General features: G+C 41.9%; 1 protein-coding gene across 1 annotated transcript in view; it reads right to left on the bottom strand.

Annotated features, from left to right (window-relative positions):
• Positions 1-14409, bottom strand: part of SRRM4 (serine/arginine repetitive matrix 4) — a 162511-nt gene that overhangs the window by 33298 nt on the left and 114804 nt on the right. The window contains exons 3-4 of the mRNA XM_082355937.1: positions 5264-5350; positions 2699-2770 (exon numbers count right to left, since the gene is read on the bottom strand). Of these exons, the coding sequence (XP_082212063.1) occupies positions 2699-2770; positions 5264-5350 (159 nt within the window). The remainder of the gene's footprint in view (positions 1-2698; positions 2771-5263; positions 5351-14409) is intronic.

Raw genomic sequence — 14409 nt, 5'->3', positions numbered from 1 at the left:
AACAGAGGGAGGGAGGGAAGAAAATAAATGTGAGTCTGAAGTTTCTTTTCCTGGGATGGATGTATCAGTGCATTTGTCATCAGGCTACAAGGGGACCGGGACACCTAGCAAATCCTCCTCCTCTTTTAGATTTGAAGGTCATATGGGAAACATTGGTTTGCGTTTTGAATTTCCAGGTCAAAACCTACTAGAGTTTCAATCCTCACCCAAATTTGTCAGTAAGCCTGTCCTGGAAAAGGTTGCATGAGGGGCCAGAAGAGAGTCCCTCTGCCTCTTCCCTCCCCCCAAGTCTCACTTTGGTCTTTTCTCTCCCTAGTTGTGGATGCTTCATCATCATCATCATCATCATTTTCATCTTCATGGGACAACCGACTTCCACATGTGGAACTCTTTACTGGTGGCCAGGCTCCGTGCTAAGCGTGTCTCACATACATGCTTTGTCTCATTCAGTCTCTTCCCCAAACCTGTGAAGTACTATTAACAACCATTTAACAAAGACGCTGAAGCTCAGAGAAGTTAGTTAAGTTGCCAAGGGCCACACAGCTTCACCTATGTAACCCCGATTCATTCTTCAGAGCCCCACACAGATGTCATCTTCTCCTTGTAGCATTTTCCAATCCACTCAGGCTGGCCTGGTGCCTCCTCTCTGTTCCCACAAACCCTGGGCGAGCTTCTGAGCTTAGCCTCACTATGGTACAGACTTCTGCGTAATATGACCACCATTTTCCCCACTAGAACGTGAGCAACTTGAGGGCAGGAACTGGGTTCTGCTCGCTGCTCTGTTCTCAGGGCCCTGAATCCTAATCCGTGACACACAATGGGTATTCAATAAATAGATGTGAAAAATGGGATATATATATATTTTAAACCTTGAAGCCTTACTTAATTGAAAGGGAGAAAAAAAAGCTCAATGCATCCTCTACCCCTCGATCCCAGCTCCAAAAAGTCAACCATCACTAACCAAACATTTCAGGAACTTGGAGAAAATGGACTAGAATTAGAGCTATGCTCAGTAGATGAGGGCTTGGGAAGAACCGGCGTTTGTATCTCCCCCTCCTAATTCCCCATGTCGTGGTCCTTCTTCCCTCCAAACCTCCAGCAACCCCTGGGCCACCGGTAGCCCCCAGAAAGCAAGTCTGTTTCCAACCCTCTGGCCTAGTCTCCTTCCCATGAGAAGAAGCCCTTGACTAAGAAGCCACTTGGCTCCCAAGATCCATGTAGAAAAATGCTCCTGCTTCCCCTCCAACCCCTAAACTGGGACAAACTGCTCAGCATAGGAAGGTGACGAGACGGCAGTCTGCGGTCACAGGCAGGCCCTGCCTCGACAAAGGACTCTGTGTTGGGAAAGTTTCGAACACCAAATTAGCAACATTTTACAATTGGTTTGCCCACACCTTGTCTTGAGCACAAACTCAGCATCAGTTGGCGTGTCTGGGCAGGTGGTAGACATAATCGGTGAGACCAAACTGAGTTGAGACCTTTCTGGCCACAAGGGCTGAAAGGCACCCACACCCCTGGGTTGGGAAAAGCCACGTGGGGGCTACTTTGAACGAGAGGGTGAGATGCGGCGGGAGGTGAACCCAAATGACCTCTTACCTTTTGTTCTGCTGCGATGGTTTAATTGCACAAATAATCCACCACCCGTGTAGGAAAATTGGAAGATACAGATAAGCAAAAATAAAATATAAACCGCTCTTTCCCTGTCATCCACAGCCAACCACAGCAAATAGCTTAACTTCCAAAGATAGCTTCACACTCTCTGAGCCCAGGGGGCCAAACAAGCTCTGTAAACGTGTGTAGATGGAGGGGAGCAGGTTAGGTGGGGACAGTGCAGCACCTCCGCTCTGTCTAAACACACAGCAACTCCTCAGCTCCAGCTGATGGCTGCCTGTGGGAAAACCGGTCCAATGAAGAGAGAGCTTCTGATTTTACAGAGGAGCAGGAAAACTTTGATTTTTGTATTGTGAAATCTTTCAATTATAAAATGTTGGCTTGGCCCATTAACCACAGATTTGAGACCTCTGGTGCATAGCCTTCCTGTCTTTTATTTTTCCCCATAAGCATGTGTGTGTGTGTGTGTGTGTGTGTGTGTGTGTGTGTGTGTGTGTGTGTGTACATGCACATGTGTATAGTGAGCTCCTTTGGGACTGTGTGTCCAGTTCCTAATGCCCCTTAACCACTGTCCACAAGGGCGTACGATCCAGAAGCCATGTTTCACAGGATCCCATTCTCTAGGACATAGTTGGACCAACCAGAAAGGTCTCTCCTTGGGAATTTGGAATAAGGAACAAGACCGAGAGATACAGCATCTTCCTGTGGCTGGGTCTGCAACATGAAGAGACAGGAACAGGGTGCAGACTCCACGTCCCCGTGTGCACCAGGGGGCCCGGCTGGGGTTGTGTCAGCTTTCCATTCGTCAGTTCTAGCCCCTCACTGAGGCCTGGCTGGTCCCTGAGACATTCCTGTCTCCTTAGAACAAATTCCCCTCTGGTCTGAGTTAGCATTCGTGGGCCTCTCGTCCTTGCAACCAGAGTCCCAAGTTAGACGAGATACAAATACACGACAACACATAGATGAGGATTTTTTTATAAATGAAATGATAAGCTTCCAAATGACCTTGCAGTGCCATCCACTGTCACCTCCACCCTCACCCCAGCGGGAACATCCCTGTTTATTTGCAGAGGAGGAAGGACAGTACCTGTGTCTCTTATGTTTCTTGGAACTTTTCTTCTTCTTTTTCTTGACAGGCGATGGGCTATATGATGGGGACCTGCCGGGGAGGGGAGACACACTTCAGAGGGAGGCTTTGAGGGTCAGGGTTGGTTTCATAGAGACCCTTCTCCAGCCCCCAGACATGCCTCAGCTCTTTCAGTAACACACATCAAGGATGATAATTTGTAGAGTTAGTTTGCATTTGTTTCAAATGTTACCACGTGTTTTACTACATGTATTATCTCATTTAATCCTTCCACACACTTCTTAGGTAGGTACAATTGCTACCCTCCCTTTTCAGACAAAGAAAGCAGGGTTCAGAGAGGTAAAGTGACTTGCCCAAAGACACACAGCTAACAAGGTGGGTGAGCTGAGATTCAAACTGAAGACTCACTGATCCCAGGGGCTTTGCTGTCAATCACTATAGCACCCATAGCTGCCCTCCTGGTCAGGCCATAAATATTTATTTTTGTCTGCTGCCCTCTTCCAAAACTGCACATACTTTAAAGGTCTCTCCTCTGCTCCACCCTATGTCTCCCTGGTAAGACCAAACCCCTGCAGGAGATCTTGCCAGGATGCACTCAGCATGGTGGTGCCATGAAGGGGTTACCCGAGAAACAGAGACGCCCTAGAATCATGATTATGACTCAAGGCTGAGGTTCGGGTAACCCGAGTTCCAATTCTGACTCTACCATTAATTTATAAGTCACCTCGGGCATGTCACTGCTCACTCCAAGTCTCCTGTTCTCCCACTGATAAAATACCATGGTTGAAGCGTATCAGGAGCTGCAAACTCAACACCAACAGAGGCCTGCCTCTCAGATAGCTTAAATGGATGCAGCAGGTTGGGGGGGGGGGTAGCAGGGGAGACAGTAAGGAGTGGTGAGGCCTGTGGTGAACCAGAGAGCACCTGACCCAGGGGTATGGCTGCTTCTCAGATCAGCTGAAGGTCTCAGGTAGGAATGCAGGCTTGGGCTTCTAGAGCTCCTGCCTTTTGAATAGAAGTTGCCAGAAGAAAAAAAAAAAAAAAAAAAAAAAAGAAGTTGCCAGAAAAACATATTTTCGTGTGACATCTCCTGGTTTTAAAATATGGCCACCAATTAAAAAGACAAAAAACACTTTGCAGGTCAAATAAAACATGTCTGCAGGGGGAGATGCAGGGTTGAGAAACAATCGGACTTAGGGAATCATAGCACTTGTCCCCAAAGAGTGCTCACTGGACATACTGAATGAATGAATAAATGAATGATGGGAGTCTGATCCCTCTGGTTTCCTCCTTTGACATGTTCTCCTGTCCATACCTAAAATCAGGAAGCTCAGGCCACTTACCCCAATTCCACCCCTCGCCCTAGAATGGATGGAACTCAGGGTCTTCATTCACAGTCCCCTCTGGGTCCTCTTTGGGCCTAGCCCCTTAGAACTAGGTGAAAGGGGTGTGGAGGGAACAGGGCCCCGGAAAACCTGGAGTTAGGGCCTGAGTCATCCAGACTCTGCTCTCTGCTGCCCCCTGCAGGCTTCTTCAAATACTGCCTCCAAGGTTTGCTGGGATTTTTAACTCGCCCCTCTAAGGAACATCTCTCTGATCACCCCTTGGGGTGTGGAACACTGAACCTGCTTTTAGTCTAGGGATTGACAGCCTAGAAGAAAATCTGACAATATTTTTAAATACAAAAAAATTAAAAGGTATTGTACATAGAAAAACCTCACAGGGTTCAAAAGAGTCAATAGCTGGCCAAAAATATAAAGTCCATTATCCTTGGCATTTGTGTGTGGTGGAAGCAACTGAGGAGCCCGGAATCAAGTGTCTGTAGGTTCTGTCACCTCCTCTCTGAGACTTTATTTTCTCATCTCTAAAATGGGGGTAATAGCTATAAGAGAAATGAGTCATGGTGACTAGAGTTGACAATACTGTACTGCTAAGAGATTAGATCTTAAAAGATCTCATCACAAGAAAAACCATTGTAACTATATGAGGTGATGGATAGGTTAACCACACTTACTGTGGTAATCATTTAGCAATATAAACATATGTCAAATCATGACGCTGTAACCTTGGGCTAATACAATGTTATAGGTCAATTATATCTCAGTAAAACTGGGAAATTTTTTTTAATAAAAATAAAATGGGGATAATAATGCCTGCCTGCTAGATCGTGGTCAAGCATAAAAGAGATCATGGAGATCACAGTGCTTGGTACAGCCGTTCACATACGTGAGGTCTCCAAAAATAAATAAATAAGTAAATATGCATGGTCATGACTATGCTTCAGACTAGTCATTTACTATGTGCCAGACACTGTGACAGCTGCTTCCACATCCATTTTATCACCTAATTCACCTAAAACCCCAAGAGGCAGGTATTTCCACCATTTTACAGAAGTGGAAACAGGCTCAGAGAGGTGAAGTGACTTGCCCAAGGTCACACAGCTAGTTCAGAGGCATAGAGGGGATCTGAATCCCAGGGGAGTCACTGTCTGACTCCAAAGCCCTTATTACCCCTCTTTTGTCCATTCCCCCATCTTCAGTGTTCCATGTCCCTTGGGGCCCTCACCTCCTTCTCTTCTTCCGGGTAGCTTTCTTCTTTTTCTTCTTCCCCCTGGAGGAAGGGGGTGGCGTCAAGTCTTTGCCTTGGGAGGCACTGAGGGGAAAACAGAACTGGGCATTAGAGGACACAGGGTTCCCCAAACCCCCAGTCAGGGCTGTTGCTGCTGGGAAAGGATCCAGTTCCTTGGAGGGTGAAGGACCCATAGTGAATACTTAATTACCACCTCATGGCTGATTTGGTTACACTTCAGATTAAATGCCTCAAATAAGGAGTTAATGCTGACCTAATGCGACAGATGCTGTACGTTACCCAAACATCAATTGATTAGTTAAATCAGAGTTATAGAGGTTAACTGCTCCTTAATAGATTTATTATTGAATTTGCAAATGGCTCACCTTGGTAAATAAATCAGTTTTTAAATAATTAATCGGCAGTTCAGCACCCTCTCTCCCCAATACATCATGTCTGTAGTTCCTGCTGGAAATTAAATAGGAGGCAGAAGGTAGGTTAAGTAGCAGCTGATTATTAAAAGTATATTTGCCAAGGTCTAATGTAACAAGATACATTTCTTATATCGCTTCAAGGAACCTCAAAATCCTCCACTTTTCAGGAATAATTATTTGCTGTTCAATTAAATTCAAATGCTCAGGCTGCAGTTAAATGAAGTCAAGTTATCTCCTTTTATAATTGGGGCAGGCTCCAGGGATTTTTTTTAAAGCACTATCCCATGGCAAAACGATATGGTTGTGGATGAAAAACTGCTTGGGAATTGAAACATGCCAACCCAGCTGAACCTCTTTGGGAAAATAGATTTTTAATAAAATGTTATTGTCATTATTAGTAACAATACAGCTACTGTGTATTCACTTATTATGCACCAAATGTTTTAAATACTTTGATGCTCACAAAAGCACTTTGAGGGTGTTATTTTTTTTTTTTTAACATCTTTATTGGAGTATAATTGCTTTAAAATGGTGTGTTAGTTTCTGCTCTACAACAAAGTGAATCAGCTATACATATACATATATCCCCATATCTCCTCCCTCTTGCATCTCCCTCCCACCCTCCCTATCCCACCCCTCTAGGTGGTCACAGAGCACCAAGCTGATCTCCCTGTGCCATGCGGCTGCTTCCCACCAGCTATCGATTTTACATTTGGTAGTGTATATATGTCCATGCCACTCTCTCACTTCGTCCCAGCCAACCCCTCCCCCTCCCCGTGTCCTCAAGTCCATTCTCTACATCTGCGTCATTAGTCCTGTCCTGGCCCTAGGTTCTTCAGAACCATGTTTTTTTTTTTTTAGATTCTATATATATGTGTTAGCATACGGCATTTGTTTTTGTCTTTTTGACTTACTTCACTCTGTATGACAGGCTCTAAGTCCATCCACCTCACTACAAATAACTCAATTTCGTTTCTTTTTATGGCTGAGTCATTTTCCATTGTATATATGTGCCACATCTTCTTTATCCATTCATCTGTCGATGGACACTTAGGTTGCTTCCATGTCCTGGCTATTGTAAATAGAGCTGCAATGAATATTGTGGTACATGACTCTTTTTGAGTTATGGTTTTCTCAGGGTATATGCCCAGTAGTGGGATTGCTGGGTCATACGGTAGTTCTATTTTTAGTTTTTGAAGGAACCTCCATACTGTTCTCCATAGTGGCTGTATCAATTTACATTCCCACCAACAGTGCAAGAGGGTTCCCTTTTCTCCACACCCTCTCCAGCATTTGCTGTTTGTAGATTTTCTGATGATGCCCATTCTGACCGGTATGAGGTGTTACCTCATTGTAGTTTTGATTTGCATTTCTCTAATAATTAGTGATGTTGAGCGGCTTTTCATGTGCCTCTTGGCCATCTGTATGTCTTCTTTGGAGAAATGTCTATTTAGGTCTTCTGCCCATTTTTTGATTGGGTTGTTTGTTTCTTTAATATTGAGCTGCATGAGCTGTTTATATATTTTGGAGGTTAATCCTTTGTCCATTGAGTCGTTTGCAAATATTTTCTCCCATTCTGAGGGTTGTCTTTTCATCTTGTTTATAGTTTCCTTTGCTGTGCAAAAGCTTTAAAGATTCATTAGGTCCCATTTGTTTATTTTTGTTTTTATTTCCATTACTCTAGGAGGTGGGTCAGAAGAGATCTTGCTGTGATTTATGTCAGAGTGTTCTGCCTATATTTTCCCTTAAGAGTTTTATAGTGTCTGGCCTTACATTTAGGTCTTTAATTCATTTTGAGTTTATTTTTGTGTATGGTGTTAGGGAGTGTTCTAATTTCATTCTTTTACGTGTAGCTGCCCAGTTTTCCCAGCACCACTTACTGAAGAGGTTATCTTTTCTCCATTGTATATTCTTGCCTCCTTTATCAAAAATAAGGTGACCATATGTGCATGGGTTTATCTCTGGGCTTTCTATCCTGTTCCATTGATCTATATTTCTGTTTTTGTGCCAGTACCATACTGTCTTTGATGACTGTAACTTTGTAGTATAGTCTGAAGTCAGGGAGCCTGATTTCTCCAGCTCTGTTTTTCTTTCTCAAGATTGCTTTGGCTATTTGGGGCCTTTTGTGTTTCTATACAAATTGTGAAATTTTTTTTCTAGTTCTGTGAAAAATACCATTGGTAGTTTGATAGGGATTGCATAGAATCTGTAGATTGCTTTGGGTAGTATAGTCATTTTCACAATGTTGATTCTTCCAATCCAAGAACATGGTATATCTCTCCATCTGTTGGTATCATCTTTAGTTTCTTTCATCAGTGTCTTATAGTTTTCTGCATATACATAGGTCTTTTGTCTCCTCACGTAGGTTTATTCCTAGGTATTTTACTCTTTTTGTTGCAATGGTAAATGGGAGTGTTTCCTTAATTTCTCTTTCAGATTTTCCATCATTAGTGTATAGGAATGCAAGAGATTTCTGTGCATTAATTTTGTATCCTGCTGCTCTACCAAATTCATTGGTTAGCTCTAGTAGTTTTCTGGTGGCATCTTTAGGATTCTCTACGTATAGCATCATGTCATCTGCAAACAGTGACAGCTTTACTTCTTCTTTTCTGATTTGGATTTCTTTTATTTCTTTTTCTACTCTGATTGCTGTGGCTAAAACTCCCAAAACTATGTTGAATAATAGTGGTGAGAGTGGACAACCTTGTCTTGCTCCTGATCTTAGAGGAAATGGTTTCAGTTTTTCACCATTGGGAACGATGTTGGCTGTGGGTTTGTCATATATGGCCTTTATTATATTGAGGTAAGTTCCCTCTATGCCTATTTTCTGGAGGGTTTTATCATAAGTGGGTGTTGAATTTTGTCAAAAGATTTTTCTGTTTCTATTGAGATGATCATATGGTTCTTCTCCTTCAGTTTGTTAATATGGCTTATCACACTGATTGATTTGCGTATATTGAAGAATTCTTGCATTCCTGGGATAAACCCCACTTGATCATGGTGTATGATCCTTTTAATGTGCTGTTGGATTCTGTTTGCTAGTATTTTGTTGAGGATTTTTGCATCTATGTTCATCAGTGATATTGGCCTGTAGTTTTCTTTCTTTGTGACATCTTTGTCTGGTTTTGGTATCAGGGTGATGGTGGCCTCGTAGAATGAGTTTGGGAGTGTTCCTCCCTCTGCTATATTTTGGAAGAGTTTGAGAAGGATAGGTGTTAGCTCTTCTCTAAATGTTTGATAGAATTTGCCTGTGAAGTCATCTGGTCCTGGACTTTTGTTTGTTGGAAGATTTTTAATCACAGTTTCAATTTCAGTGCTTGTGATCGGTCTGTTTATATTTTCTATTTCTTCCTGGTTCAGTCTTGGAAGGTTGTGCTTTTCCAAGAATTTGTCCATTTCCTCTTTTCTAAGAATTTGTCCCGGTTGTCCATTTTATTGGCATATCGTTGCCTGTAGTAATCTCTCATGATCCTTTGTATTTCTGCAGTGTCAGTTGTTACTTCTCCTTTTTCATTTCTAATTCTGTTGATTTGAGTCTTCTCTCTTTCTGTCTTGATGAGTCTGGCTAATGGTTTATTAATTTTGTTTATCTTCTCAAAGAACCAGCTTTTAGTTTTATTGCTCTTTGCTACCATTCCTTCATTTTTTTTTCATTTATTTCTGATCTGATCTTTATGATTTCTTTCCTTCTGCTAACTTTGGGGTTTTTTTGTTCTTCTTTCTCTAATTGTTTTAGGTGTAAGGTTAGGTTGTTTATTTGAGATGTTTCTTGTTTCTTGAGGTAGGATTGTATTGCTATAAACTTCCCTCTTATTACTGCTTTTGCTGCATCCCATAGGTTTTGGGTTGTTGTGTTTTCATTGTCATTTGTTTCTAGGTATTTTTTTATTTCCTCTTTGATTTCTTCAGTGATCTCTTGGTTATTAAGTAGTGTACTGTTTAGCCTCCACGTGTTTGTATTTTTTTTACAGATTTTTTCCTGTAATTGATATCTAGTCTCATAGCATTGTGGTCAGAAAAGATACTTGATATGATTTCAATTTTCTTAAATTTACCAAGGCTTGATTCGTGACCCAAGATATGATCTATCCTGGAGAATGTTCCATGAGCATTTGAGAAGAAAATGTATTCTGTTGTTTTTGGATGGAATGTCTTATAAATATCAATTAAGTCCATCTTGTTTAATGTATCATTTAAAACTTGTGTTTCCTTATTTATTTTCATTTTGGATGATCTGTCCATTGGTGAAAGTGGGTGTTAAAGTCCCCTACTATGATTGTGTTACTGTCAGTTTCCCCTTTTATGGCTGTATGTATTGAGGTGTTCCTCTGTTGGGTGCATAAATATTTACAATTGTTATATCTTCTTCTTGGATTAATCCCTTGATCATTATGTAGTGTCCTTCTTTGTCTTTTGTAATAATCTTTATTTTAAAGTCTATTTTGTCTGATATGCGATTGCTACTCCAGCTTTCTTTTGATTTCCATTTGCATGGAATATCTTTCTCCATCCCCTCACTTTCAGTCTGTATGTGTCCCTAGGTCTGAAGTGGGTCTCTTGTAGACAGCATACATATGGGTCTTGTTTTTGTATCCATTCAGCCAGTCTATGTCTTTTGGTGGGAGCATTTAATCCATTTACATTTAAGGTAATTATCGATATGTATGTTCCTATTACCATTTTCTTAACTGTTTTGGGTTTGTTATTAAAGGCCTTTTCCTTCTCTTGTGTTTCCTGCCTAGAGAAATTCCTTTAGCATTTGCTGAAAAGCTGGTTTGGTGGTGCTGAATTCTCTTAGCTTTTGCTTGTCTGTAAAGGTTTTAAGTTCTCCGTCGGATCTGAATGAGATCCTTGCTGGGTAGAGTAATCTTCGTTGTAGGTTTTTCCCTTTCACCACTTTAAATATGTTTTGCCACTCCTTTCTGGCTTGCAGAGTTTCCGCTGAAAGATCAGCTGTTAACCTTATGGGGATTCCCTTGTGTGTTATTTGTTGCTTTTCCCTTGCTGCTTTTAATATTTTTCTTTGTATTTAATTTTTGATAGTTTGATTAATATGTGTCTTGGCATGCTTCTCCTTGGATTTATCCTGTATGGGACTCTCTGTGCTTCCTGGACTTGATTATTTCCTTTCCCATATTAGGGAAGTTTTCAACTATAATCTCTTCAAATATTTTCTCAGTCTGTTTCTTTCTCTCGTCTTCTTCTGGGACCCGTATAATTCGAATGTTGGTGTGTTTAATATTGTCTCAGAGGTCTCTAAGACTGTCCTCAATTCTTTTCATTCTTTTTTTCTTTATTCTGCTCTGTGGTAGTTATTTCCACTATTTTGTCTTCCAGGTCACTTATCCGTTCTTCTGCTTCAGTTATTCTGCTATTGATTACTTCTAGAGAATTTTTAATTTCATTTATTGTGTTGTTCATCATTGTTTGTTTGCTCTTTAGTTCTTCTAGGTCCTTGTTAAACGTTTCCTGTATTTTCTCCATTCTATTTCCAAGATTTTGGATCATCTTTACTATCATTACTCTGCATTCTTTTTCAGGTAGACTGCTTATTTCCTCTTCATTTGTTTGGTCTGGTGGGTTTTCACCTTGCTCCTTCATCTGCTGTGTGTTTTTCTGTCTTCTCATTTTGCTTAACTTACTGTGTTTGGGGTCTCCTTTTCACAGCCTGGAGGTTCATAGTTCCCGTTGTTTTTGGTGTCTGCTCCCAGTGGGTGAGGTTGGTTCAGTGGGTTGTGTAGGCTTCCTGGTGGAGGGGACTGGTGCCTGTGCTCTGGTGGATGAGGCTGGATCTTGTCTTTCTGGTGGGTAGGACTGCGTCCAGTGGTGTGTTTTGGGGTGTTTGTGACCTTAGTATGATTTTAGGCAGCCTCTCTGCTAATGGGTGGGGTTGCGTTCCTGTCTTGCTAGTTGTTTGGCATAGGGTGTCCAGCACTGTAGTTTGCTGGTTGTTGAGTGGAGCTGGGTCTTAGCGTTGAGATGGAGATCTCTGGACGAGCTTTCGCTGTTTGATATTACGTGGAGCCAGGAGGTCTCTGGTGGACCAGTGTCCTGAACTCGGCTCTCCCACCTCAAGAGGCACAGGCCTGACACCCGGCCGGAGCACCAAGACCCTGTCAGCCACACAGCAGCAGCTCTGTCCCTCACTGCGCCTCCTGGGTCATGGCCTGTCGGCTGCTGCTGAGCCCGTCTCCTGCTTCTACCTGTGGTAACCCCACAGGAGCAAGGGTAAGCAGACAGTCTCGAGAGGGTCTGCTGCTGAATGGTGGCCAGCCTCGTTCTCGTCCCTCAGCCCGGCAGCAATCCAGCAGCTGCAGTCGGGTCTCCTTTCTAACAAATCCTAAAGGGGTATTCAGATGACACCTTGTAGAACTTTCTGGGGATCAGGGTCAAAGAGCCTGTCAACATAGTGGTGACTGCTAGCTGTTACTTCCGAAAGGACGCTCATGCAGACTGGGGTCTCCGACAGGCACGCCATCTTGGTGTTATGATTTTTACTGTCTCATTCTACAGGCGAAGAAAACCAGGCTCAAGAGAGTTGAATTGCCTTGCTCACGACTGCACAGTAAGGAAGTATCCGAGTTGGAATTTGAATCGAGGCCTGTGTGATTCCTAGCCTGAGAGCTTTCCCACAAAACCAGCTTTTCACACTTGTTTGTGTGGCTGATCTTTTGGAAGTTACTCAACTCTTTACAAAACATCATAAAATGCTGCCATAATTAATTCCATTCTAAGAATCTGGTATTTACAGTTAGTAGAAAAAAACGATACAGTGATTAGAATATATGTTAAGGTCTCCGCATTGTCAGCCAATAAAAATCATATAGCCATATCTAGAACAGTTTCAAGAGAGTCACTTTTAGCAGGTTAAAAATAAAAATCATAGGGATTAAGTACCTAGCTACTTAACTACACTTACATGTTATATAAAGCACAAAACACAGCACACATATCCAGGAAGCAAACAGGCCTCTTGTGTAAGCACGGTAGGCCACTTCCAAATTTTTCCTTCAACGAGGGCTTGACACAGAGTAAGAACCTAATAAACATTTGTTGAGTGACCAAATGAGGGATGAATGGATGAAATAATTTAGACACTTGTTAAATCACCTTGTTTCATATAAACACTTCCCAGTGTAACAGCTGCCAGGAATTTGAGAAAAACTGAAAACATTTAAGGCATAAATGCCTAAGGAGAAAGAAAAGACCTTTTAAAAATGTGTCTTATAAAATAGAGAAAGATTTTATTGTTTCTGTCAATTACTGTCACTTCATTCTCATACCCCAGGGTCTCAGGGGAGCAAGGTTTGGGAACCACTATCCTAAACTCAGATTTAAGTGATGAGATAAAACCCAAAAGCCCTACAGAGAAAGACAAATATCATATGATATCATTTATTTGTGGACTCTAAAAAAATAATACAAATGAACTTATTTACAAAACAGAAATAGACTCACAAATATAGAAAACAAACTTATGGAGTGGGGTGGGAGCGGGGAGATAAATGGGGAGCTTGGGATTAACATATACACACTATATATAAAATAGGTAAACAACAGGGACCTACTGTACAGCACAGGGAACTAGATTCAATATCTTGTAAAAACCTATAATGGAAAAGAATCTGAAAAAGAATATATATATATATATCTGAATCATTTTACTGTACACTTGAAACTAAAACAACTTTGCAAATTAACTATACGTCAAAAAAAATACTGTTAGGAAAAAAAAAAAGCCCTTGAATCTGGATGGATTTGATGTCTGTGAGGGGGGTAATTAACCCCCTCCCTAAATCCCAGATGCCTTTCCTCTACCTCTTTATTTTCCATGCACCAGTCTCCCAGGTGTGCCCTTGCACACAGTGGGGCGGTAGGGCCAGAATAGTGGTTAAGTGCACCACAGTGAGATAAGGGGCGGTTAAACATGCAGCAGTTAAGTATGCAGCGGTCACATATACAGTGGTCCACTACACAGTGGTCAGATACGTGGAGGGAAAGTATGCAGCCGTAAAGAATGCTGGCTCCAGAAACGGACACACTTGGATTTGAACTACTGCTCTATTACTTCCTAGCTGGGCAGCCTCTATGAGTATCATTTTCATCATCTGTAAGATGGGTATAAAACATGAGACCTGTGTCCTAAGTTCGTTACAAGGAACAAGGGAGCTTACTCATGCGATGTGCCCTGGACCAGCACGGAGCAAGTTTACAGTAAATGTAGTGTCTATTATTATAATTATTATGATTTTGATTATCACTAGCAATAGGATTATCATCAATATTGTGGTTTTTACTCATGTCAGAGGGCAGGTCACAGATAGGGGAAGGGAGCAAGAGGCCTGGACACTGTACAATGAAATGGACGACACAGCATCATTTTTAGATTATCATGTCCAGAACCTTCTCTTCCAGCTCCATGAGACCCCAGCTAACATCTTAAGGTCCTCTTATATTCCAGGCTCACTGTCAGGATCTGTACACACCTGATCTGATTTAATCTTCACTTGACTTTGAGAATTAGATCTCAATATCCCCATTTTATAGTTGTGAAAACTGAGGCTCACACAAGAAAACAAACTTGCCCAAGGTCACTCAGTTAGTAAGTGATGGTGTGCAGGTTTGAACGCAAGTCCCTACAACACACTAAGTCTCCTTTGGCTGTCTAGGAGTCAATGATTTGAAAGTATGGAAATTCCCTTCCCCTCC

This window comes from Balaenoptera borealis, assembly GCF_965194805.1.
Source record: "Balaenoptera borealis genome assembly, chromosome: 14".
NCBI classification, from domain to species: Eukaryota; Metazoa; Chordata; class Mammalia; order Artiodactyla; family Balaenopteridae; genus Balaenoptera; species Balaenoptera borealis.
The sequence above is the reverse complement of the archived record's forward strand: the minus strand, read 5'-3'. Positions and strand labels throughout refer to the sequence as shown.